Source organism: Chaetodon auriga, chromosome 22, assembly GCF_051107435.1.
Source record: "Chaetodon auriga isolate fChaAug3 chromosome 22, fChaAug3.hap1, whole genome shotgun sequence".
Taxonomy (NCBI): domain Eukaryota; kingdom Metazoa; phylum Chordata; class Actinopteri; order Chaetodontiformes; family Chaetodontidae; genus Chaetodon; species Chaetodon auriga.
Window position 1 is genome coordinate 12,746,930 of NC_135095.1, and position 26,838 is coordinate 12,773,767.

General features: G+C 42.6%; 1 protein-coding gene across 5 annotated transcripts in view; it reads left to right on the plus strand.

Annotated features, from left to right (window-relative positions):
• Nucleotides 1-24,451, plus strand: part of iqsec3a (IQ motif and Sec7 domain ArfGEF 3a) — a 91,863-nt gene extending 67,412 nt beyond the window's left edge. For 3 of the 5 annotated variants that reach the window (XM_076721773.1, XM_076721775.1, XM_076721776.1), the window contains 9 exons: nucleotides 3,054-3,176; nucleotides 7,528-7,694; nucleotides 10,542-10,681; nucleotides 14,454-14,579; nucleotides 15,872-15,971; nucleotides 16,468-16,626; nucleotides 19,203-19,295; nucleotides 20,222-20,265; nucleotides 23,076-24,445. In XM_076721773.1, coding sequence (XP_076577888.1) covers nucleotides 3,054-3,176; nucleotides 7,528-7,694; nucleotides 10,542-10,681; nucleotides 14,454-14,579; nucleotides 15,872-15,971; nucleotides 16,468-16,626; nucleotides 19,203-19,295; nucleotides 20,222-20,265; nucleotides 23,076-23,636 — 1,513 coding nt within the window. In that variant the 3' untranslated portion in view covers nucleotides 23,637-24,445. Of the gene's footprint in view, nucleotides 1-3,053; nucleotides 3,177-7,527; nucleotides 7,695-10,541; nucleotides 10,682-14,453; nucleotides 14,580-15,871; nucleotides 15,972-16,467; nucleotides 16,627-19,202; nucleotides 19,296-20,221; nucleotides 20,266-23,075 lie in introns of all 5 variants that reach the window. The other 2 variants (XM_076721774.1, XM_076721777.1) reach the window with 1 other exon arrangement.
• Nucleotides 24,452-26,838: the final 2,387 nt, after the last annotated feature.

Consider the following 26,838-nt stretch of genomic DNA (forward strand, 5'->3'; position numbering starts at 1 on the left):
CACTAGCATGGTTCCAAATACATTGTATTTTAACAGGATTATGCTTTTAAGGCTTGAAACTTCAGTTCACAGTGAAGACATGTTCAGCACAGGTGACATTGAGTTATATACCGTAGATGTATATTTTTCCCCTATTTTCATACAGAGCAGTCATACAGCTGCACTCTGACAGTAAGTGATGTGGAAGGGGAGCATGATAGGAGAGTGCAAAGTGTGTGTGAGAGCACTTTCGATAAAGTGTAGTCACAGGAGAGCGGGTGAGGGATTGCAGTCTAATGTGAAAATCACTCATGGTGATTTACTGAGAATGTGCGTGTGTGTGTGTGTGCGTGTGTGTGTGTGTGTGTGTGTGTGTGTGACCTCTGTCTGTGTGCGTACTGGGAGGGTGTGCATGCACACGCCTGTGTATATATTTGTGCTTTGTTTGCGTTGTCACCTGCGTTCCTGACGTCCTCTCCCTATAAAGCTGATTTTCTTTATTCTCCTCATGTTTCCTCAAGCGTAACCAACAGTAGTTAAAACGCCTCAAGTCAATTAAGCCAAATTGTAGTTATAGATTTGGGTTCCAAGAATTGTGGCACCCCGAGGACTCATTTACTGATAATGTAGTGTACTTGTTAAGCAGGAAAAATGAGGTCTGTTTTCAGCCTGTCATCTACTCATTGGCTGCTCAAAATATGGTTCCATCTGGCCTGCTGTTTCTCTTGATTCGCATTATGTGTGTGTGTTTGTGTAAACATACAGTTTAAGCCTTGCTATGCAGACAGATGTGTCTATTTCCCTGCCAGGTACTGTATGCAGATCAACAAAGTGCACGCATGTGTGTTCACCCGTGCATGCTTGTTATTGAGTGTGTGTGGGAAAGAGATGGGAGGGGAAGGAGAAGGCTGATGTACTTAGGCTAGAGAGCATCTCGTCTGACGTTACATAAACAAGGAGTGACAGCCGGGGAAGAAGGGAGAGAGGGGTGGTGGAGCGAAGAAGTGAGTCATGACGAGGGCGATAAGAGAGGCTCGCCAGTCAAGAGAGTTGATCAAGAGGGGGATCAAGGCAGAGTCACTGTGTGCTATAAGCTTTACCTTCATAAGCACTGTGTTGAAAATAGCCTCTGAATCCAATCACGGGGGGAAATATTATGCAGTTGAACTCTTGAAGTTATTATCAGCCAGTCATGTTATGATTATTAACTCCTTGAGTTGTGTTAATGGTTGCTGGTGTTAGAGCGGCTGTACTGGGATAAGCTCCAGTCCCCCGCAACGCCGCACAGGATAAGTGAATAGATAATTGATGTTTGTGTTAGTATATGTGGTATTAGTGCAGTACTGGATGCTGCTATTTCAAACAGCAATAGTGATGATGGTGCCTGCCATAGTAAAAGATGGAGGTGGCAGTTACAATGAACTGTTATGATTATAATTACAGTAGAAGAGGTAGCAGCAGCACGTACAACCACAAAAGTAGACATCAATCCAGTCCAAGACGTTTTATACTACTTCTGGTGACCAGAGTAATATAGTAGTAGTAGTACACATTAGCACAGGTAGAAGTGTTAGTTTTGGTAATAGTGATTGGATACTAGTAATAATAGTAGACATAGTACAAATACTAGTTGTAGCTGTAGTAGTCGTAGTACTATACAATAGCTATACTGGTAGTATACATAATAAGTAGTAATAACTGTACTGGACTAGTGGCAGCAGTAGCTGAAGAAGTAATAAAGTAATACATGGCATCGCACAAACACTAGTAGTAGCTGTAGTAGTGGCAGTAGTCAAGCTGTAGTAATACAAATGGCGAATGGTGAAGTATTGGTAGTAGGAATAATATATATGAGGAAAGTACTTGTGATAGAAATAGTAATAATGATATGTGTAATAGAAATAGACACAGGACAAGGTAGCCATAGCTTTGTATTGATGGTGGTAGTAATATTAGTTTCATAAGAGCAGGAGTGCTAGGTGTACTGTAGTTCTTGCTGTATTAGTGGTGGTAGTTATAGTGTAAGCATAGTACTAAATGAAACAGTGTACAGTTCATGGTTCAAACCACAAGCAGATTTTCTGTGGTTTTATGTTGTAGTACTGCAGTGTCAGGCAGTACTGTAGACTCAGCTATCTGACTCTTTTCTGCTGGAGCAGCATGTGTCACAGTCAAGTACTCACCTCATTAACTCGCTTTGTTCACAGTAATCCATCTTCACGTAGTGTGTGTGTGTGTGTGCGCGCGCGTGCATGCACCTCAGTGTTTCCCATAATACAGCAAACAGAAAAGATCTGAAACAGAAGGCGATGTCTTGACGTGACTACAAACTGTATGTTTTAAGGATTTTGAGATCAACAGCGTCATCTTTCTTTTGAACACGCTGTCCACGACCGTCAGCAGGCTGTCAAAGATCTTCATCTCGAACTAGTGTGGGTAGGTTTGGAGTAAACCACATGAAAGCCTATCCGAATGCTAAAAAGAAATACTTTAATTTCACAGTTCGATCATCACTCCACTTTGCGCCTCGACAGAACCTCTCACATCAAAGCGAGGAAAACTTTAAAACCTCCCAACTTGTTTCCAAAGTCACCTTTCACTTCAAAACCTCATTTCACCTCCAAATCGCCCACGTTGTACTTATCCCCCCTGAACTCATTGGACAGGATATTTTGCTTTTTTAATTAAAGTCATTAAGCTGGGGTTGTCAGGTAATAGGAGGATTTTCTGCTCGGAGGGATTGTATGCGTGTACGTGTGCGCGGCTGTGTGTGTCGCTTGGCAGCTGTGGCACAGAGAAGATAGCTGGGCCCAGTCTTATCCCTGGTGTCTGTGCGTGGCTAATACCTGCAGTAAGCAGAGTGCTGCAGTGACCGGGAAGAGTATGAGTGGGCGTCTGCATGTTTTATCTTGGGTGTACATCTACAGATCCACCCATGCCATCAGTGAAAGGGCAGCCACTACCATCATGTATATATATTGCTAGAAATGTACATATTTTCTTTACTCCTCCATCTTCCTTTCCACTGCTGTAACTCTTTGCATATCTCATCCCTTCCCCACTGTGCTCAACAGTTGTGTGGTGGATGAGATGGACTTCTCGGGCATGGAGCTGGACGAAGCTCTGAGGAAGTTTCAGGCCCACATTCGTGTCCAGGGAGAAGCCCAGAAGGTGGAACGTCTTATCGAGGCCTTCAGGTAATTATAAAAGCAGGAGTTGCTGCGAGAGTCGCAGTATTCTTGCTGGTATTTAAAGGGATTTAGTTAGTTAGTTTCCATTTTTACTGAATTTCAGCACTAATTCTGGGTGTGCTTTTCTTGTTCTGAATGAACCGTTTGCTCAACCCCTTCCAATTTTCTACTTTAACCCTGACCACGTATATCAAGCTTTGGATTTCTCTAGCCTCAGCCTTTTAACATAATGTCACGTAACCATCAAGTGCATATTTTAAATTCATTTTACAGAGTAAGCTGGAAATATTAAAAAGTCATCCACAGACAACCTTTTCAACGTACTCATGAAGCAAATGGTAACTTAGTTAGCCAGCTAGCTACAGCTACTGCTAATGCTATATATGAAAAGCATGCATCCTCTGAAATAATGGACCCATTGTTTCAAAGATTACTAGGAATTGTGAGAGGTAGATCTGTCACTGTTATATGTGCCACTTGAAAAGAGAGAGCGTGACGAGCCAGTGGTCAGTCGCCAGTGAACAGACATGCAAGAACCAGAGATTTGAATGCAAATGTATTAATATTCAGGAATCCGATTATGCAGAGAGAACAGTTGATTTGAAGGAGTTGGATATGAATATTTATCATCTTGTAGGTTATGCAAAATATCCCTCATTTGCCTGGTGTCATTTCTTTTCTACTTTAATATAACTCTGGGTGTGTTGATATTTGAGTGGGTGTAAAAAAAATGAAATGAAATACTGTCACTCAAGAATTACCTCTGGCCCAAACTTGTCTGGCAGTGCTTTAAGATGCAATTCATAGGTTTTTTGATCATGAAATGTGCCGACATCAAGTTTTGAAGGCGTGCTGAGAGGTACAGATGTGATTTTTTTTTTTTATTTATTTTTCTCATGAGATGTAAGCTCAAGCTTCTGTGAGGTTTTCTTTTTTTGGCCACGGTGGACAAAGATGACAAAGAGGGAACATGAAAACAAGCTGGTATGACTAAATCTAATCAGGCAAAATCGACATCCATGCAAACAAAAAGAGGCACATTCGCACTTAAACACTATTTCTGCAAAGCACCGGAGAAACCATGCTCTGTCAACCTATGTGAACATAAATAGGGATGACTCTTGATCTCAGCAGTCGAGTCACGCTGCCACACATACGCACTTTATTCTATCCTTTTTTCTCCACTACAATAAAATGTTGACAATGCAGCCCCCGTCTGAATAGCCAGGCAGCGTGTAATTTCTGGCCTCAATTTGCAACAGGGACACAATTTGCAGTGCAGCTGTGGCACTGTGTGTTAATGCTAACTGTTTGCCGTAGCCCCTCTGGAGTAACAACCACCTGTCACAGTTGTCGAGGTGCCCAATGAGGAGAAAAACGGCGGCATTGTCATAGTCAGTGGGCAGAGAGGTTGGCACTGGTAATGCCTGGACATCAGGCGGGCTCTGCGTGTTATCAGGAGCAAGAGAGAGGGGGAGGATTGGGGGGGGGGGGGGGTGTGAGGAGACACGAACTGGGAGAAGGAAGGAAGGAAGGGGAGAAAAGGAGAGAGGGAGGAAGGTTTATAAATAACCAGCATTGCGTAACCGCCACTGCCTCTCTGTGCCTGCCTCCCCTGCTCCTGGGCTTTGATATGCCTCCAAACACACACACACACACACACACACACACACACACACACACACACACACACACAGAAAGAGAGAAATCTCCAAAGTAAGTGAAGGGATTTGAAGCAGCAGTGAAAAAGAACGAGGGGAAAAGTGAAAAGCAGCCAGCCGCCTCAGTATCTGCTGCGTCAGTGTGCTAATGAATGAGCAAATATGAGCCAGCTCCCAATGCTGCAGATCTATATTTCCATGTCTGCATTACGGTGTGGTATCCAGACACCCTTATTTACTCACCCTGCAAACACGCACAATTGCTTTATTATCTATTGTGGCTGTTAAAGGTTAAAGATCATGCAACTTGTGTAATCTTGCACAAAAATCCACCCTCACAGAGTACATAATGAGTGTTGGATTACACCTTGTTTAGCAATCTGTAACAAAAGCAAAATTGGTTTGGAAGACAGCAGTGAAGGCCAAATATGAAGACTGCCAAATCAATCTGAGTGAGAAATTTTACCCTCTCATTTTTGTTTTTCTTTCTGTGCAGAGTAAGAGCACACTTAGACAGGAAGCAGCATAAATGGAGGTTTTTCACTGCGTGGTGCTACAGTACATTAGGATTTACTGACAAGGGTATAATTACTGGTTGCTGTCGAGTCACGGTTTTCAGACACTGAGATGTGAATAAGCGTCTGTGTGCAGCCCTGTGATTATCACGCTAAAGCAAATACTGTATGATGACAAACACACATGAAAGCACTGCTGCTAAAGTGGGGAGACACAATGAAGTCAGAGGTTCTTCACCAACGAAAAAGACACAAGTACATACAAGTGAAATAAATGCTATTTTCTGCATTTATATAGATTTGTATCATCCAGCAAATAATACGTTGTGGTTTAATTGGTTATCATGCTTCCCATGATGTTAATATACCACAAACAAGCTCCATAACTTGCTGCAATATAATGCACTAACCCAATAATTGTCTAGAATTTCCCTGATACAGGCTCACTGATGCTACTTTTTATGACTATTATATAAAAAAGAAAACATTCAAACTACCATTTCCATTGTCAACAAAAACCTTAATAAATCAGGATTTAACTAACTCTAACCATTATAAAGAGCGCTGTCTTCTACTGCATTATCTTGATCTATTATCTCTATCTATGATCAGTTTGCGTCCTTTGAGGAGAATTATCAGCAAGTTTTTGCTGAAAATGCAAAGCAATTTGGGGTGTTTTTGAGCCCTGAGTACTGTCTTGATTCTTGGTGGAGGTTGTTGGGGTTGTATGCAGCTTATGAGGAAGACTGCAAAGCAGCTCATACTTTGCCTAAGAGGCAAAATCTGGGCCACAAAAAGGTCTGGCAATCATTCTCTACTGCTTGTAGAGCTTTGTTTTCCCGTTTGCTAATCTTGGAAGGCTTAAGCAGTGTTGGAAAGCACATTAAAACTGTGTGTGTGTGTGTGTGTGTGTGTGTGTGTGTGTGTGTGTGTGTGTGACAAGGTATGAACCTACTGTATGCAAACCAATATGTGTGTCTTTACTCAGTCCCACAGAGACATTAGTTTCCAATCATGCGGCTCAGTGGGTCTGCAAAACGGTGCTACAGCCCCAATGTGGAAATGATGACTGATTAAAGTAACAATTACACTGTACACTCCAACATAGAGCCTGCAGGGTGCGCGCACACACACACCCACACACACACACACACACACACCTTCTCATTCTCCTTTTACGCTGTATCTCTGATTGCTCATTCACTCTAGATGTTGTACTGTTGTATTATTCATCCCATAACCAGGAAGTATCCATGCACCTCACTGAGAGAGAGAAACAATTTATCCTCTCCTCTGGGCACTTCTTTCTTAAACACACACACACACACACGCACACACACACACATGCACACACACATATGCATCCATCCAAGAGCAGGTGTCTACAAATCTTTTTGAGTCATAGTTTCCATAACCACGCTACGCAGAGCCATTTCCATCCTCCATCTCTTTTATTCAGGGTTGTTTTTTGGGAACTCCATCAAACTGAGCCTGGCCTCTGTTGCGTTCTTTTGCAGAGAAGTGCCTCTGTAAGGGATTTCAGATTTCAAACTTCATTCTGTGGCTCAATAGCAACCTGCATAAATCCAGCACCCAGACCCATAAATATAGGAGTGTGTTTAACCGTGGCTCAGGGCTCAGTAGACTCCAGATAAAGTCAAACACAGACACATGCACCCACACACCCATCGTTTTTCCGTGTAATGCTCCATCCATGTGACCATCCAATCCGGTGGGACAAATGTGTTTATACAGAGAGACTGGGTTTCAGCAGTGCCTGCTGTGAGGTTCATCGTTGCTGAGGGGCAGCTAACAGCTTCAGATGAAGCCACAAGCTAAATTAAAGCCATAACTCTTATTTCGGCGTGACACTCTCATGCTCAGCTTGCTTCAAGGCATTTATGAGCATGTCATGTGTTGAAGAATGTATTTAGTGTTTGAAAATGTTTTATCTCTTTTGCCCCTTCTCCCATCTGTTATTCCTTCCTATACCTGTCACTTATATTTTTATATTCATCTCTCTCTGTACTTGTCTTCATAGCTCTTTCTCCTTCATTCCTCCTGTCCACCTTCTTTGCCTTACACCTTTATTCTTTCGCCTCATACACTGTCACGTCTTCCTACTGTTTTTTTTCTCTGAATTTTCACAGTTTTCTTTCTCTACCTCCTTTGCACCAACAGTCAGCGCTACTGCATGTGTAACCCCGACGTGGTGCAGCAGTTTCACAACCCAGACACCATCTTCATCCTGGCCTTCGCCATCATTCTGCTCAACACCGACATGTACAGTCCCAACATCAAGCCCGACCGCAAGATGCTGTTGGAGGACTTCATACGCAATCTTCGAGGTAAGTGACGTGGCGACATGGTGTCTTCGAGAGGTACGGGCACATTAAGGAGGTTAAAGTAGCATTAATTATTTCACATAATTGCCAAAAACTGCAGTTCCTCAAATGGTCACTTGAGCTCTTGGCTTTGAAAAAAGAGTCAATTCCCATTGGAATGTGCAATTTTACAACGGAAATAAACATGTTTGTTATTCAAGCCTGGTACAGTATCTATAGCTAATTTCATAACATCTGTACATCTGTATATTAAGGCTTAAATCAGGAGTCAGGCACTGCCAAGATGGCGATGGCTGGAGCCACATCACAGGGACTATGTCCATGTTTTACGCAGTCTAAACACAAAGTACATCTGAGGTTAATGGAAACGTTACTAGTTTTGCAGAAAGTTTTGGCCATAAACCAAAAAGCACTGAACAAATTAAACATTTTGACCTGATTATGGCTCTAGATGAAAAGTCAGAGGATCACGAAAGACATTTTAGTCCGATGCGGAACTTGAGTATCAGAAACACATTTCATAGCAATCTATCCAATTGTTGTCAAAAACACTAAAAACACTAAACAATAAAAAACGCTCTCTGCTTGAGTCAGATTCACCAAAGTCAGTAGGCTTCCTCCTGGGTTTCGCGGATGTCTGCACAAGATGTCATGAACGATCCACGTGATAGTTGAGATATTACAGTTTAGATGAAAGTGGTGGAGGGAAAGACAGACTGGCCGACCAGTGAAAGTGAGACAGTGTCCAGCAAAGCTTGGATCTGTTATGAAACCACCCTGCATAAATTTAGGTGATGAAATAAAGCTACATTTCTATCCCTGCCCGCCGTGCTTTACACGTTCACAACTCACAGCGACACCGACAGAGAGCACCTGTAATTCTTGTCTCCCGTGTGCAGACAGATGCTCCTCCGCCGAGCGTTGCGGGAGAGACGGGAGCGTCGCAGTTATGCTCTCCCTCTGCGTAATCAATCAGGAAACACCGAGGTCGATGCAGAACAACTTTAATAGATTCATCCAGACTGTTCCCCACAATTAAATTAAGTTGGAAAATCAATTTCTGCATCTTATGCAAATTAAAATATGCCACTCTCTCTTGGCCTCTCTATTCGTCTTCTGCTCAGTTTACTGTTTTCTCTCTATCCAATCTCTTGTCTTGCTTTGGCTGCAAGAATACTGTTTTGTCTGTTTATTCATCTGTCTTTGCTTGTTTATATTCTTTTCTCCTCAGTCATGTCTCTCACACTCGCTGACAGAAGAATGGCTCACTCAAATAATTGGCTGAGGTGAAATGCAATTATGCAGCAGAAACCAATAGTAATGAAGAAGCATGGAACATTCATTATCTCAATTAAAACAGACTGTCAGTGTCAAAGCTATTTCACAACATAATATAAACCAGCATCCACCATAAATTAATCCACTATCGCTGCTCACTGAAAATTGAAATTGTTGTGTCTCACTCACTCGATGCTTTGCCTTTAGAGAGGCTGATGTCTGATTTGCGCAGAGATTTCACATCTTAGTTTAGCTTTTGCTAATTACTGAAACAAAAGTATATGCGTTTTTACCTTTACTCTTAAGTTAGCTTGCATGGCTAAAATCAAAGCAGTGAGGTTATGAGTGTAAGGGAGAGAACTCCAAACGTTCTGCAGAAGATGTAACTTATTAATCTGACACTTTACACACACTTCCCCCTGGACATCTCCTGCTCTCCCTCTGATTTTATGATGTGCAGCGATGTCTCAGCGGTGTCCCAGGGTGCCTCACTGTCAACGCCATCACTTGCGGCGGCTTCATTTTCTCCAAACACACCCCGGTCCATTGAAAAGCCAATGTACCTCACAGCGCGGTACAGCTGTGCGGATATAACGGGGAGCATCTCGAGGGCAACCTTTCAGCCTAATGACATGCAGTTCTACCTGCGTCGAAATGCCACGGCCTTGAACTGCACTGTGTTCCAGACAGAAAATGTTCGAGGACTGAGGCGGGCTGTTAACCTTTCACTTCCCAATTAACCTCCTCTCACATTGCCTTCTGTCATTACTTAATGGAGACAGCGAAAGACAGAAAGTCAAAGAAGGACAGACAAGTAGACTGAGAGAAAGAGCTCTCTTTTGCTCTGAATGTAGATTTTTTTTTGCTCACTCTTTGCATGTCGAGGCAAACAAATGTGTGTCAGTACAATATGTATACAGCCATGTGTATACAGTCACTCCATGTCAATTAAGAGCAACCAACCTTTAAAATAGAAATGAAAAAGTACCATGGTCTTCTCTTCTTAGGCCCCCCCCCCCTCCAGTGGGTTGCATCTCCCTGCATCATGCTTCAGATTTCTTGAGAAGCTCCTCAAAAATGCATCTTTGCATGATTGGATCAAAGACACCCCCCCCCCCCCCAAGTGTTACCCTCTGGTGCAGAGAGACTTTTAACACCCTCCCCCCCAAAGATTACAGGCTGTCTGAGAAGGAAAGGTTGAGCTGTTTCTGAAGGTTTGGTCACCTTTCCGAGATTATTTACCTGCTAAAAGGGGTAAACACTTTTCTGAGTGGGAGACCCCTCTCGTATCCCCAATTAGGAAACACACAATATGATATAGCTACTGATAACTCACACATATATATATAGTGGACTGGAAGCAACAATTTACTTAATTTACTTGTTTGGTGTCACATTCAGTTCAATTCTGTGCCTTTTTTTTATCCAATTATTTCTATGTGTTTTTGTTGGTTGTGCTGTACAGCTGTCTGGGGTGGGGGGTGTTGAGTGTTGTGCTGCTCCCTGTTCAAACAAAGCAACCGCTCTCTTATGTGTGTATACTTGCATTGAATCATCCTATTCCTGTCTTAGGTGTGGATGACGGAGCAGACATCCCCAGAGACATGGTGGTGGGAATCTATGAAAGGATACAACAGAGAGAATTGCGCTCCAACGAAGACCACGTCACCTACGTCTCCAAGGTTGAGCAGTCCATCGTAGGCATGAAAACGGTAAGATCACAGACAATTTCATTCTATACTTGTGAGGATCATCACTGATATAATGTATTCCCTAGCCCTTAACCACAACAGCATAGCAAATCCTGAAATATCTGGCTCTTTGGCTGCTAAATTCTCCACTATGTTCATGAGCTACTTGCTAACTTTTGCCAAACTGCTGTTTGGAGCTGAGTCCAGGAGGAGTCCATATGTTTTAGAAGAGCACAAGAGAAAGATATGTTTTAAATGAGCTCAAACATCCTCATTTTTCAGAAAGGTCCTTACTCTCAAGGTCTGAAATTCGAATTAATCAAAGCAATAGAGTACACACAAACCCAGAAGTAATGGGTTGAAAAGAGTGATGGGACAGACACTGCTGAACCTTCACCAGCTCCTCATTGTGGATATTAAAATACAGATTGACTTTCCATGACACTGTAGTGCAAATCATTCATGCTTCCCACTGTCCCTGTTTTTCTTCTTCTTTGCCAGCTCTATGCCAAGTCACTCATTCATTATTCAAGGCCTTATCACATAGCCTTAGTAGTGTTGGCGGAGCACATTTATTAGCCATTAAGTGTCTCATCAGCAGCTCGATCATTACCTCAGGTCATTACTCCAGCTAGATACGTCATTAACCACTGCTATCATTAGAGTCTATTTTTTAACTGTATAAGGTGAAGGCTTGGTCAGTGCACATGAGCAAGGCAGTGTTCGACTCTAATACTGAATATTCTTTAGTTAAGAGTCAACTTCAGAGATGAAAATGCTCAAGTAAATGCTAATGTGTTTTTTGTTATCGTTCACTGTGTGAATATTTCTGAGGAATGCTTTATGTGTTTTAGACGAGTCTGAGGCAGACACAGAGGCGGACGTATTTAGCTTCATAATTGATTACACTGATTCATGTGGGAGTGTGCTGTGTGTGCCCACTCATCGCACTGAAAGGCTTTTTAAAATGATTCAGAGGTTCAAGGAATTCAGTTTGTATCTTAACAGTGCACCAAGGCCTTTTTTGAATCCTTTATTCATGAAATATAGATGAAAGTTGTTGATTTTTCTCCCCATACACTCTTGAATTTAACACTGTAAAAACATTACATCCAACAACAAGTAGCTAAATACAAATTCTTTCAAAACTGAATTCAAGTCCCTGCAGATTCATTCAAACTGATTGTGGAGTTAATATCACATTCCCATCAGCCTCAGCTGCACTCTATAGTAGTAATTAACAAATGCTAGCATGCTAATAGGCTAATCTAAGCTGGTGAATATTGTGAACATTGTACCTGCCTAGAGTCAGCATGTTAGCATTGTCTTTGCGAGCATTTTAACATGTTCACATTAGCCTTTAGCTCAAAGAACTGCTGCGCCTAAGCTCAGCCGCACAGCTAGCATGGCTGCAGACTTTAAAGTAGGAAAAGACACTGTAAATTGTGTACAAGATGCTGTGAAAGTAGAAAAGAAAATGAAAGTCAAGGTAATAACTAATGGCATTCCCATCAACCACACCTGCGCTTTGTATTTGTGCTAATTAACAAATGCTAGCATCCTAATATGCTAAACTAAGATGGCAAAGGTGGTAAATATTATATCAGCACGTTAGCATTGTGTTGCTGGAGTCTTCTTGATCAATATGTCTCATGCTACTTCCTGTACATCAACAACATTAACCAACTTTCAAATGAATTTCACAATAAATTTCCTTTTTAATTTGTTTTCAGTTTTAATCTCCGTGCTCTCCTGTTAACATTCAGGATGACATTGGAGCTCTGCCATCTTTGGCTCATGCCTTTAAGTGTCTCAGTGATGGATGAGTAGCCATAGGATGACAGAAGGAGTGTTGTCATCGCCAAAACAATGATGAATTGTTGTGACAGGAAGTGACTGTTCCTGTGCCGCGGGCGCCGTCTGCCATAAAAAGAAAGACTTAAATAAAGTTTCTTCCTTATCAATACTCTTATTGCAGGTGTCAGTGGCCTTGTGCTGTGGATTTAAAACTCCTGATCTATTATTCTAAGGGGGAGTAACACTCACGAGAATGTATGCAATAAAATTAAGTTCTCCATAAAGAGTTTGCAAATAGGTGATGAAAGTCATATAACTCATCTTGAATGTGATGAAGCAGCGTTACATCGAACTGTTTTCTTCCTCAAAAGGTCCTTCAATATTTGATATGGGTAACATTTGGAGAATCCATTTGTCTTCAGGCATAAAATTAATTTGTTAACTGTATGTCTAAACTTTCTCCTGTCACGCTGCTTCTTAATTATCCTGCCAGGAAAGGATTGTTTTTTTTTTCTGCTTTTTTGAACGCGCAAGAGGCATTTCAAGCTAATGATGTCTTTACATGTTTCTGACATTAGTGTAATGAGAAAACAGGCTGGCTGTGGCCAGCTGGGCGGGAGTCTGTACACCCTGCAGTGATGAGAGATGAGAGAGCAAGAGACAGAAGCTCTGTGTGTACTCACTGCATTGCAAACAGTCCACAGGGAGCAGAGGGAATAAAAACTGAGAAATGCAGCCCGTGAGTATTTGTATTTTATCATGAAGGGCGGATGAAGTCCACATCGACTGACAGTCACTCCGCTGCTGTTTAGGACCGCGGTGCACAGAAAGCTGTACGAGGCAAGTCAGGGAGACAAGAGTGTGAAGGGCCGAGGACATGATTAGATCAGTCTCCGAAGGCATGAGCCATTTCTGTAGTGTAATCTGCTTTAACAGAGAAAAGCACTTAAGTCCAAGAGGAGAAGGCAGGCCTCGAGGGACACAGCTGCAGCATTTTGGAAAAAAATTTAGACCTCCATGTGTAGTGTTATCACCTTTGCTAATCCAATTTGGTCTAATGTCAGAGCTAATAAGTAAACAGCAATCACCTTGGCTGTTTTGGTTCACTCTCACGCTCTCTTATACCACTTTTACACCAAAAGAAACAGCGACTGACACCTTTACCATTTCCAGTCTGTCTTTTACTGCTGTCATGTTCAACATCACATCAGGCTATATGTATGTGCTGACATCTGGGACATCAACGTGCTTCATCATTGCGCTGGAAAAGGGGTGAAAATTAGCATGTTCACCTGGGTTTCCATCGAGGCCAATCGGAGCTGGAGTCGATAAATACTCAGTGACTACTTCCAGGAAGTAATGCCACTGCAGACAAAGGCCAGATGTTAGTGGCTTTTAGTGGGTTTTTGTCCGGGGTGAAAGAGGCTTACGATTTTTGGCCACAGCAGGCAGCTGTTTGCAGAAAAATCTGGTACGGTTAAGAATCTGTCAATAAGCTCATATTAATCTATGAATAAAAAGTGCCCATTGGAGGGAGGAAATCCTCCCTGTTTTGCACTTTTAAATTACCTCTCCTCTCTTTCCAAAGAAACAAAATTGGACTGTTATCAACCACACCATGAGTTTGCATTGTTATTAATGGGGGCAAAACTCCTCAGGGGGAACACAGTTAATATTTGGATAACCTTGAAACAACATGCAGTCTTATCTGTTGCTCTAATTACTGTTTTAATATCTCTTAAGACTCTTAGGTCCGTCTTCATGACACTAATTTGTCTCAGCATACTGTGTTTAATGGCTTTTCCTTCTAATATTTCAGTCTCAGCTTTTAACCCCAGTGAATAGTGTGCAGAACTCCGGCCAAAAGTCATTTGTATTAAGAGTCTCCCAGTTTGTCCTTGTCGCGTCCGTCTCTTCATTTGGTCTTTTGAATGCTTTCAAAGCTAATCTGAGTGACTGAAGCCCTCTTCTTACCTGGATGTTTGTTTCTCTGCAGGTTCTTTCTGTCCCTCACAGACGACTTGTCTGCTGCAGTCGACTTTTTGAGGTGACAGATGTCAACAAGGCCCAGAAACAGGCAGCACACCAGAGAGAAGTCTTCCTCTTCAATGATCTCATTGTGGTAAGCATTCAAAAAGAATTGGGATCATAATGAAAAATTCATGCAAAAATGCACATTTGTCATATGTTGTTTACATGTATACAGCTTCCTTTAAAACACCCCGGAAACGTCTTTCTGCAGCACACAGTCAAAGCTTTAAAGCTGCTTATTTTGTTGTGACAGCTGCAATGCACCATCACCTACTTCGACTGTGAGCTCCCCTCTCTTCTTTTATGTTGTTTCATAACTCAGGACTCTCGGTCCATTTCTTTTAATAATGGATAGCAGCAAACACAGTGTTGCGGTGCACTCATAAGCAAAGGTCTGTCCCCTACAGAGCAGTTTTAGGGGCCAGAAATAAAGTCTTGTTTCACTGGGGCTGCAGCACAGAGGAGTTGTTCATTTGGTCCAAAGTCGTGTGGATTGGAGAATTATCAAAGGTTTAATGGTGGGCATAATTAACGTGCTCATTAGGAGCCACATAGGGGTTATCCATCCAAAGTGCTTAACTACTTTCATAATTATATGACATTTTGATCTCATTCCAACAAAACACAGCAAAAGAAAAAGCAGTGTGGCTGTTTCTCCCCCTTCCTTTTTCTGCTAAATCATAAAAGTAATTGGTAGCTGCAGGAAAAGGAGGTTAAAGGGCCGATATTGAAGAAAGAAGAAGAGAAGTTATCCTCCAACATCACAGTGGAATTCTGTTCATTTGGCACTAGCAGTGAGCGGTGCGATATATTCCAGTGAGACGTCTCCTCCTGACAGCTTTGAAAGCATGGCAAGAAACTGTCTTTGAAAAATTTTAGTGCGAAATTAAAGTGATGGGGACTTCTCTTTGAGTTTGGCCCCTGTTCTAGCAGCTTGAACACGTCAAGAAGTGTTTAAATTGCCAATGTGATGTATTGGTTTAATACGGCTCGCCTGGTAAATTATGGCCCACAGTAGCGCTGCAAAAACAGATTCGCCTCATCTTTCTCCATCTGGAAGGTCGTTCAGTGAAAAAGCATAACATCTCTAATACATCCTGATACCCGCATGCCGTGGTGTTGCTTTTTATACAAATTAGAGCACTAGCACACAATCTGAAATGCTTTGAAGGTTGTGGTGTACGTTAATATGGTCTCCGTCTGCTCTTTAAATGTTTTTTACATTATCAAAAAGTTTTCCGAGCTTTCTTTGAGGTGACACGGAAAATCTCAGCAACAGTCAAACAGAAGCGCTCAGAACACTGAACAAAACAATTTAATGGGCTCTCCTGTCATTCAAGATTGTTACTATTATTTCTCATCGTTTTTTTTGGTCGCCTTCAGATCTTGAAACTTTGTCCAAAGAAGAAGAGTTCTGCAGCCTACACTTTCTGCAAAGCCATGGGTCTGCTTGGCATGCAGTTTCACCTGTTTGAAAATGAATGTAAGTATAAGAGCATAACAAATGATGCTTCGGACTGAAAACAGGGAAAAGTTCCCCCGAGTTGTAGAGAACAAGGATTACAGGAGTTATGGCTGTAATTGAAATGCATTTAATATTAAACTTCTTTTATTGCTAAGTGCACTACTTTTTGTTTTTTCCATTTATGATGGCAGAAATTCATCATCCTGGACTCATCTGGTCCCAGAGAACATTTTTAAAACTGATAGTTTCACATTAATCATATATTTGCAGTTTTTAAGATGTAATTACACCGAGCCCTCCTGTGCACATTGCAGGAAGTGTTTAATGCATATTTGAAATGCCTGGCTGAGATGATCATTTTCTTAAAAATATCTGCAAAAGGAGAAAATGAGTTTGCAAATCTGCATTTTCTAGCCATTTTATACCTCAAGCTCACAAATACCTTGCAAAGAGTTCTTGCAGTTCCTCTTTTTTCATTTTGTCTCAACATCTCAATGTCCCCTGTGCTCCCCAGACTACCCTCATGGCATCACCATCCTCTCACCGTTTGGCTCAGACAAGAAGCAGGTACTTAACTTCTGTGCCCAGAGTGCTGAGGAACTGCTCAAGTTTCTAGAAGACCTGAAGGAATCAATCGCGGAGGTCTCAGAGATGGAGCAGATACGCATCGAGTGTGAGTGTCTGTCCCTATGTGGTTTGATAACACAATGAAGGACTTTCCATACGCTGTAATCTTCTTTGATGAAGCAAAGATTTTCATAATGAACAAACTGATTTTGTGACTGGAAGTGTGGACTTGAAGCACCCAGATACGGAAGGGTAATCATGCCTATATGTGAGTTAAAGACGGCCAAAGTAATTTGCAAATGATTGATTTGAACACCTGTAGTTACTGGTGGTCACAGCAATTTTATACGATGGGGCAGCAGAACAAACTGTTGATGTATTAATAAAGAAGTCAGATAATAATTGGCCTTTTTCCATCATTCTGTGAGCCACTGTGATCTGACTCCATGCTGCACACAGCACGAGTCTGCAAACAGCAGCACACTTCTCTGAAAGGAAACTGAAAGGAGTTGTTTACCTCGCTGAAGTTGGACATGTGCAGCCTGTCGCCTGCAGCTCTTCATCTATCAGCTCACTGTGGCTGCTTCTTCTTGTTCCGTTGCTCCCTGCAGTATTTCAAAATGATCCTCCGTCAAAAAAAATGCCACAAATGACTGTTTTTTTGAGGAATGATACGTGTTGCATTTCCTGTGATTACTTCAAAATAAAAGTCAGTTTTGCCAGTTAAATAATTTAATGTTTAGCTGCAGCAGGAGGAAATGTTCGTTTTGCATTAGCAGTAACTTAAAACAGCTTTTTTGGGGGGGGTGAATGATGCTGCCTAGACTCAATATAGATGGTGACTTCAGTGTGTAGGATATTGTGGCATCAAGCCGCAAGGTTACAGATTACAACCAACTGTCAGTGCTCTATTTGACGTAGGTCTTGTGGCTGCATGCATTGTACAGTATACTTGGGTTGGATTGCATCCATCACGTTTGTGTGCACCCAGCCATAAAAGAAGGGTCAACATCCCATTACATTGTGGACTAAATCAATAACCTCACATCTTGGGAAGTGGGAGGCTACAGTGGATTCATAGAAGCTCTGTGCGGGAATCAATAGGTCCTCAGATGGTACACATGAGGCACAAGCCTTCCTTTGTTTTGTACTATTTGCCAACTTGCAGTCAGCATTAGAATTGTGTAGGTGCCGAAAGACTTTTGCATTTTGTTTCCTTTGGTGCACTGCAGCTCCAACAGACTGCAGGAGGGCAGTAAATTGGAGGTGAAAAGAGGCCACTGTTCCTAAAAGCAGCCGAGCATCTGAGTTGCTTGGGCCTGTGTGCACGTGAAATTCTCCAGACAATAGCACATGCACATACTGAGACACACATGGAAAACCAGAGTATCTAGAGCCTGGCTTGTGCCAGTGGGCATCAAAGAGAGACTCCCTGCTGGGATTTGACGCAACCGCATTACCCTTCGCAAAGGGGGAGGGCCAGCAGCCCGAGGAGAGCAGGCAACAACATATGGAGACAGGCAGAGGTTGACAGAAGGAAGTTATTTCTCAGCTATGTGCACAAAAACACATACATAAACCAAGGCACACAGACAAACACAAAAACAGCCCACATTTCTTCTTAAGACACAATATAGGAACAAAACTTGGAGCAAGAATGATTGCTGGCGCTTGCACAGACAAACACATCATCTCTTCTCCTTTAAGTGCTTTGTATTGTTGGAACATTAGTAAACATGCCTGCGGCTGCCAGACTTGTGTTGGGCTTTCCCTGCTTGAGATAGGAAGGAGGACTTAGCTTTTTATCTTTTCCTACATCTGGAAATTCATAATGGCGAAAATTTGTAATTGAACATTTTAATTCAGCCCGACACTCACTGTTCCCTTCAGTCAATATGCCTGTACTGTAGTCTGACCAAGTAAATAAAAAGATTAAACTGGAAAAACTATGTAATCTGGCAGTAATTATAGGTAAAATAGGAATTTGCTTGATAGAGCTGCTCCATTTAAGACCAGGCAATTATTATTTAAAATTTAATTCTTCATATATTCTTTATTCTGTATATATGTTGAATTGTTTGCTTGCTTGTCTCTGTACTGTAGCTTACACTAGAAAACATCTCTATTTTCCCTACAATTAGGACCAAAATAGTTACTTCCAGGAAACATTAAAATAATTTTTGGAGCAATTTGTTCTGAAAATGGCGACTGCTAAAATAAAATGTTACTTCTGTTCATTTATAGCTTCATGTGATGCTTTTTTCCAGCAGATAAATGATAAAACAGGACATTTCCTGTTCAGTTTGACAGATTTTTCTCCCACCAACGTGAGTCGGAGGACGTTGTGTACTGCACCCCTGAGGTCTCACCTGGCAGTTCTGTGGTTGAGCATCAGAATTAGAATGCAGCGCGGTGTTGGAGACAAAACAACATTTAGTCATCGTGATTGGAAATGACATGCAATTACCATCAAGTGTGAAGTTTAATTAGAGAGATGGAGAGTCGTGTTTTGAGCTGAGAGAAGAGAGTGGGAGGGTAAGGCAACACGAGCATATGTGTATATCATATTTGATAAAATAAAGTCGAAATAAACCACCTTCCTCGACTTGTTCATGTCTGCTTATTTTGCTTTCTGTCATGGTGATTATGATGATGATCATTTTAGTCTTCTGTTCTCTGCAGGGGAGCTGGAAAAGCAGCAGGGAGCCAAGACTCACTCAGTAAAGAACAACGGCACACAGCTCGAGCTGCGCAGCAAACAGGGCTCCCCATCAGGTGTGTGTGTGCGAGTGTGTGTGTGCACTGTTACTGTTTCAGAACCCACTGCAGAGACCCTGTCCCCAGTAGAGTTAATTTACCCGCTGTTGAAATACAGTTCAGCCACTGTTGTTTGTATGAACTGATCAACTGGAAATAGATATTTTATACTTTAAAAAAGAGGTGTTACATCGAGCATTTTAAAATGAAGTAAATGTTGGATCACTAAAGACTTGTGCTATGATTGCAAATACTCTAAATGAAGCAATTCACCAGCCCTCTTATGTGAATGTATAATGCCCAGCTTTCTGTTTACAGTGATAAAGGTGGTAATTTACCATCAGACTTCTAAGCAGGCTTCTCATTTCAAGTCAGTGATATGAAGTGACGATTGTAGCCAACAGATTTTTCAGCTGTAGCTCGCTAGGTAATGCTAACTGACGCGAGTTTGCATGAAACTGTCTCACGAAAAAAAGTCAGCATCCTCACCAGTTGATGATCCATGCAGAAGTAATGAGCAGCATTGTTCTGTTTGGATGCCTAGCGTTAGCTTACTGTGGAAAACATACTCGGACAAGAAACAGAAGTTCGGTTTATGCTTTATTGTTCATATTTTTGACTTTTGCATGAGCAAATTAGCTGAGCTGAAAGCTGTTTTGGAGAACAGGTTTGGCTAGGTTTGCTGGAGTCTAACCTTACTCTGATAGTATAGCATCCAGGACCGTAGCCTGCAATGTTAGTACTGTAGGTAGGAAGCTAGTTGGTGGACTAGCCAACATTTGCAGATTAAGAAACATGCTTTATTCTACTCCATATATTTTGGCTCTTTTGCACTTTGCAACTCTATTATCACTCTTATTCTCTGCAGTAAAGATAAAATCACTGTTAACAGATATTTTGCTGCCACTTTTGTCCCTTTTCCCTTCATGTTTTCTTCTGTCCAGGAAACCAGGAGATAGATGACAGAAGTGGACACAATGCAGTAGAGGTAAGTACTTAGCGATAGGGCAATGTCCCAAATAACAGGTAAGTCAGTGCAGTCATTATCGAAGTATTGTAGGATGAGAAACCAGGACTAGTCTTATCTTTAGGGCTAGAGGCGTCAAGCACGAGTGGTTGAAGAGCGAATGAGAGAACGTGTGCTGCTGGGTAAAGTGCTGCGGGCATGTGAGGTAACCCAACCAAACAAAATATTAGATAAAAGGACTCCTTTGAAAATTAAAGATGGTTTTGGGGAAATTAATGAAATCATAGCAGTCAGGTTCTAGTCACAGAAAACGCATCAGACTCAGAGGCTTAAATACTATCTGTACGCCTAAAAAGGAATAGATTGTAATTAGTTTCACAAGCTCAGGCAGAAATTACGACTCCTTTAGGGCCTTTAAAGGAAAAAAGAGAAAGCAGACATTGCTAAAAGTAGCTGAGCACATGTGTGAAATACATATACTGTGTGTGTGTGTGTGTGTGTGTGTGTGTGTGTGTGTGTGTGTGTGTGTATGTACCCACATTCAGCACAGAGACCTTAATTAACACAGTAACATGCAGGCGGATAAATTTAACGCTCATTTGATCTGGAGCCGTCACCTCCTCACCCCTTCCGAGACCTCTGGGGGAAACATGAACATTTCGTGCAAGCAAGGAAGCAAGCCGAACGACAGTACCCATGGGGCTTTGCAATTACCATCCGAGAGGCATCTGATGACCTTTCCTATTCCTTTCTGTGGCTGTGGAGTCGAGGGCTGGAGTGAAAAGCCAAATACACAGGGTCAATTTGACATTCAGTGGCTGTTTAATTTCACACAGCTCACTGGTACGCTATGCTAGGCTGTAAATCTTTACACAGGTGCTGGTTAGAGCAGGAGTAATTACAAATACATCACACTGAAAGGCTTCAGAGCCATTTCAATTTCAAAGCTATAAACGGCTGTAGAATGACAACAATTACAGCAGAGCAAACACGCGTTCATTGCTGCTGAAGAGACATTTAGGGGCATAAAAATAAAACGATTTTTTTTATTGTGCAATGGAATATCTGCTTGTTTTATGCATACAAGCTCTCTCTCTCTCTCGCTCTCACTTAATAGCCTTTAGGTCCTGATAATAGAGAGCTATGATCAGGTCAGTGTTCATGGTTGTGTGAGCTACCTTCACCAGCCATCTTCCCCTCTACCATGCAGCCTGCAGTAAATGTCAGTGGCTGGTGGGGAGCCGTTAGCTGTCGAAACACATTTATCTTGGAAACCAGGAGGGTCAGGCAGGGTATCCTGCTTATACTAGAGGCATGAATATGGGGATGTCAGAATCTCATGGCAAGCTTTTAACCAGAATTTGATAAGGAAAGTGTTGAGATTTTACCGTCTCCCTCAGAGCAGGAACACTGTGTTTGTCTGGGCTGAAGTTTCAGAGTGGCTAACGACCGGCAAGGGTGTAATTTACATGTCTCCTTCACTTTTCAACATCCTGTTTTTTTCAAACTACACCCATGAAGACACTCACGGTAATGGATTGTCAGTCAGCACTACTGTTGACATGGGGGACACATGCTTGAACAGAAATGTGGGTTGTTTTTTCTGACATGAAAAGCAAACCAAGCACAAAGAAAGCCATCATCACAGAAAGGAAGAGCAAAGAGAGGCCCGTCGTAGCCCTTTTAAGCTCCGCCAGCTTCTCTTCAGGTGCAACCAATCCAGCTAACGATCCACCCGCTGTGTCCACCAGCTTCACAAGGCGAGGCGAGTAATCAAAGCAGGGGGCCTCGTCAGAGCAGAGTACCGTCAGCTGATTACAGCCCAGTCCAACTCACATGCATCTGACTTTTAACCAGAGTGTCTATGGCCCTGTTCACACATGGCATTAACATGCATCTTGCGTAAATGACCGATTACTCAAACCACTTACTGGGACACGTGACTACATATCATGTGTAGTCTAAAGGCTAATGGGTCGCCGACAAGGACGTAACAGGAGCACGTGCACGGCGGTTGCACAGTCTTCACAGTGACATTTTTCCACTACACATTATATGCATTTCAGATTGTGCTCATTCCATGAATTTTTGATGATACTCCCCATATTTTGAGCTTTCTGATAAACGCAGTGTAAGGTAACTTGAGACGTGACAAGCTTCCTAAAATAAGCTTCATAAAAGGGACGATTCAATAAGAGCAGCAGACAAACAACTTTGAGGGAAGGAAAACAGAGCTGAAGAAACTGTGACATGTGGAGGTTTGCATTCTGATGAGTGTTGCCTGTGGACGTCTGTGGTTGTCAGTGTGCTCACCTCCTCTCCTCCTCTTCTTCCACCTCTCCCTCTTCTTCGTATGACCTCCGTCTATGTTCTGGTTACTCCCAAATCTCCTCGTGTCCGCTGTCCCCATAGCGCCACACAGTGGTTTGGAAGGGAGACACGGGGGCCCTCAGTGTCCCCTTTGGAACCACCGGGCCCCTTCTGTTAGTGTCGCACCAAATTTCTTATTCCCATTTCCCCGCCACTGTCCTCCACCTGCTCCCAGTCACACACCGGTGTCCCCAGCATCCGATCTACACTGTTCCCAGCACCTGCAGGGGTGGAGGGAGGGGAGTGTGCAGTAGTCACGATTTTACACCTCCACTGACCCCTCAACACCTAAGCCCCCACGCATGCCCTGTGTGTGTGTGTGCTGTGCGTTCACCACCGCCCCCCCCCCCCCCCCCCCCCCCAAAAAAACAAAAAAAACAAAAAGAGGGCTTGACGGATTGTAGAGGAGGAACCAGTTTTATAACATTTGATGCTGTTCTCTTGGCTGTTTTCTAAACTAGGTGTCAATTCACAACAGGCTTCAGACGTACCAGCTCAGCAGCAGCACGGCTCGGAGTCCCGAGAGCGTGGCCCTTCTTAACCATCGGGGGGAGCTGCTTTTCCAGCAGGTGCCCCAGGGGCTAACCCAGGGGCCGGCGCCTCCACCTCAGCACCCGCAGCTGCAGTCAGCGGCAAGCACCCCCGCCCACCACCTCCACCTCCAGCAGCTCCACCAGCCCACTGTCAGCATGGCTGATCTGCGGCCCGAGACACTCATCCAGTGTCAGCAGATCGTCAAGGTCATCATGCTCGACAACAGCGGCCACGGACGCATGGAGGCCTTCCTCAGCCAAACGCCCACACACCACCACTACCAGCATCACCACCACAGCCACCACCAGCTCAGTCAGTCGGCCATGTCCACCCCGGTCCGCTCGCCGGACGGCTCCCATGGCAATGACGGCCACCAGCCCCCGCTGCCTCCTCCGCCTCCGCCTTACAACCACCCGCACCAGTATATACCCCCCGACCCCCGCCTCAGTCTACACCGGACCCCAAGTGGCTCTCGGAGCATGGTGTAAATAAATGAATTAGTATTCTTCCCCTCAAACACACACTTCCACACACACTTCCTCACAAACCCCAACCCCACCCTTTCTCTATTTAAAAGTACATAATGTACATATATACATACAGATGAAAGAGCTATAATGAAAAAATGAAATCTCACTTATATGCATATATTTAAGGAAAAAAATAAACTAAAAGAAAAATCAAGGTTTTAAAAGAGATGCGGAGAAATAAAGTGCATATATGACGTTTTACTTGATTCCACATGTATTTTGAAATATTATGTAGTTTTAACAAATTTCTATAACTTTTTGTCAGTTTTAACTCTTGCTAGAGAAAACACAGATATTCAGTTTCTGGATGGATCCCTTGTAGTTCCACTATCCACCAACAACAACGGCAACAGAAACATGTGAATCCCTCAAACTTTTGTTTGTTTGTTTGTTTGTTTGGATTGTGATGGATGGACACACTCCAAGGACTTTCCGCTTCCGTTCGCTTCTATCATCCCAAACCTCATGCCTACTGTGCTGTATGTGCGCGTGCGTGCATAGTTGACACTTAACTGAAAACGTGTGCCAAAATACATACGCTTCCACTAATCACTGACTTCTTTGCACTTGACTAAAACGCTAGGGCTAGAAGAAAAGAAAAAAGAACAAAAAAAAACAAAAACAACTCCTTCCTTTGCTTTGAGAAAATAGTCCTTTCACGCTTCTCCCTCAAGGAGCACAAAAAAAAAGAAGAACAAAACTGATATTTCCGCTGTTGCTGATTTATTTATGTGATGGAGAGCCTCCTCTCTTCTTCTCCGCTCCCCTGGATTAAAAAAAAAAAAAAAAAAACATCCTCCGATAAGCTGTGTTTGTCATCCGCGCCTCTGTTGTGTTGTGGCTCTCTATCATCAGAAAACACTCTCACTCAATTGTCACTCTCCATAGATCATTCTACGGCGAAGGATGACAGGAAACAAAGGCAACCAATCACGTGGATTGCGGCCAAACCAAAAAGTCAGCCCAGGGTGGTCCTGCTGATTGCTGTTTGTCTTCATATTTAATAATGTTCACGCTTCCCGGGAGTCTTTGCCGCTCTTATCTGCTGATGGAGGGAAGGTTTTTCATACAGATTGTCTGAGCTGCTCTTGGACTTTTCTAAAACGATTCAGCATTCACGTGTAATATATGTGCAACACATCTGTTGTTTATGAGACGCTTCTTCGCTTTTTTCAGGAAATCGCCCTGAATTTCGATGAGGATGCTCCTGCTACAGCTGTTAAAAGTCAAGATCTGTGTTTATTTTCATTCGCGTAAAATATTCCAACCTTTGTGTGTGTGTGTGTGTTTTTCCCGTCGGTGGATAAATGCAGGACTGAGTCCACCCACGACGCGTCCCGATGCTGTCTCTTTATGTCGGTACAGCTCCCAGGTTTGGTTTCAGCTCCTTGTGACTGTTTTCTCTTCCCTCCTAACCTTTCAGTCTGACATTTTCAAAAAGGCAAAAACTACAGAGGCACACACACAGCTTATATCGCAAATGCTGGCATTAATGGTATTATTTGTGCTGCTGGCTAGCCTGCTTTAAATAAGAATGGGACAAAAAGAATGCATTATCTGATCTCTTTCTCTTTCACCCCAGCCGAGATTGTAAATACCACATTCAAGCAGTGTCAGAAAGGACAAGCAAGCTACCTTTAGCCCCCTTCAAAATGCTACTGCCCTGTCAGGCGTCCTTCAGTCTGAAATAGGTCAGCGACTGCCCCAGCCTGAATGTGTCCATCTTTTAAACATAAGCCCCACCAGGTACTGTGGAATGGATGTTAGGTTAACTCTGCTCCCATCTGACCCCCATCTGTCTGATTTGTTGATTTATAATCACAGAGCCACCGCAGGGAGGTCTCTATCTCATCTTTTTGTCCTTTTCCACTCACGATTTCACCCAGCGGAAAGACAGAGGCTGCAGAAAAAAAAAAGCTCTGGCTGGCAGAGATGATGAGTATGAGTGTGTGTGTGTGTGTGTGTGTGTGTGTGTGTGTGTGTGTGTGTGTGTGTGTGTGTGTGTGTCGCTCACGGTAGCGTCCTGACTTTCCCATAAACAAATCCGACCTCTCTTTTGTTATTATTTCATAACACAATGAGAAGAGTTAGTGCTTCAGAAACGAATGAGGAGCTGTTATGATCATTTAAATATTTTTACTGGCTGTAAACAAACTTTTGAAGGTCATGTATTTGAGCATACAACATGAAACGTTCTCGTTTATGGATTTTACACTGAAGGATGATGATCGTGTGTTTGTTTAAATCAGCATTCAGATATGACGTGATTCTTTTCTCATGCATGGCGTCAGTTTGGAGGCCTGTTGGACTCTGATTCCCAAACGTCTTGAATTTGTTTGTGCATGACTGAGTTTGCTGTGAGCGCACAAGTGGGAGATGAAGAAGATTTTTTTGTTGTTGTTGTTATGCTGTAAAAGTCATGGAACTGAAAAGAAAAAAAAAATCATTATTTATGACAGCAAACATCCCTTCAAACAGAAAACTGGATTTACAGTGGTAACTTGGAGGCCTCTGCTTTGCCATCCCTGTCTTTCACTACCCTTTGTTTATGGTTGCGCAGTTTTTACTACTTTACAATGTGTTTAATCATTTTGAGAGATAGATGTGCTGTGTGTGCAATAAACATGAATATGAGGCACGCTGAAAATCAGGAGTTTCGGTTTGAAAGGAGAACCAATGTAGCATTTTGGGAGTGCAGCATACGGAAGCGCAGCAGTAGCTAACTTTCTTAAAGACGCTGAAAAAAGGGCTCTGCCATACCAGTGCACTGCTTCATGAATGATGTGGATCGTTTGTCTGGCTCTTCAACACTGTGCTTGCTCATACTAGTTCAAAAAAATGACAAAAAAGTGGACATATTTAGGGGAAGACAGGTGGAAACTGAGTGTTGACAGAACCATCACTTCCCTCAGTTGGCTTTGAATCCCTCTCTACCTGTCATTGCAGTATATCAACATGCTATTAAAGATGATTTAAGTCTATTCACTACAATGGTTTGCTTTGGTTCTTGGGTTTAATGATTTGATTGTTCAAAAGTTTAAAGCCGCCATCAGTCTGGAGTTTGCTGTGGAAATATTTTCATTTTGAAATGTCATCTTGCACACATTTACTGTCCAATACAGCATGAAGTTAACATTTTATGGTGTTCTAAAAACAGTAT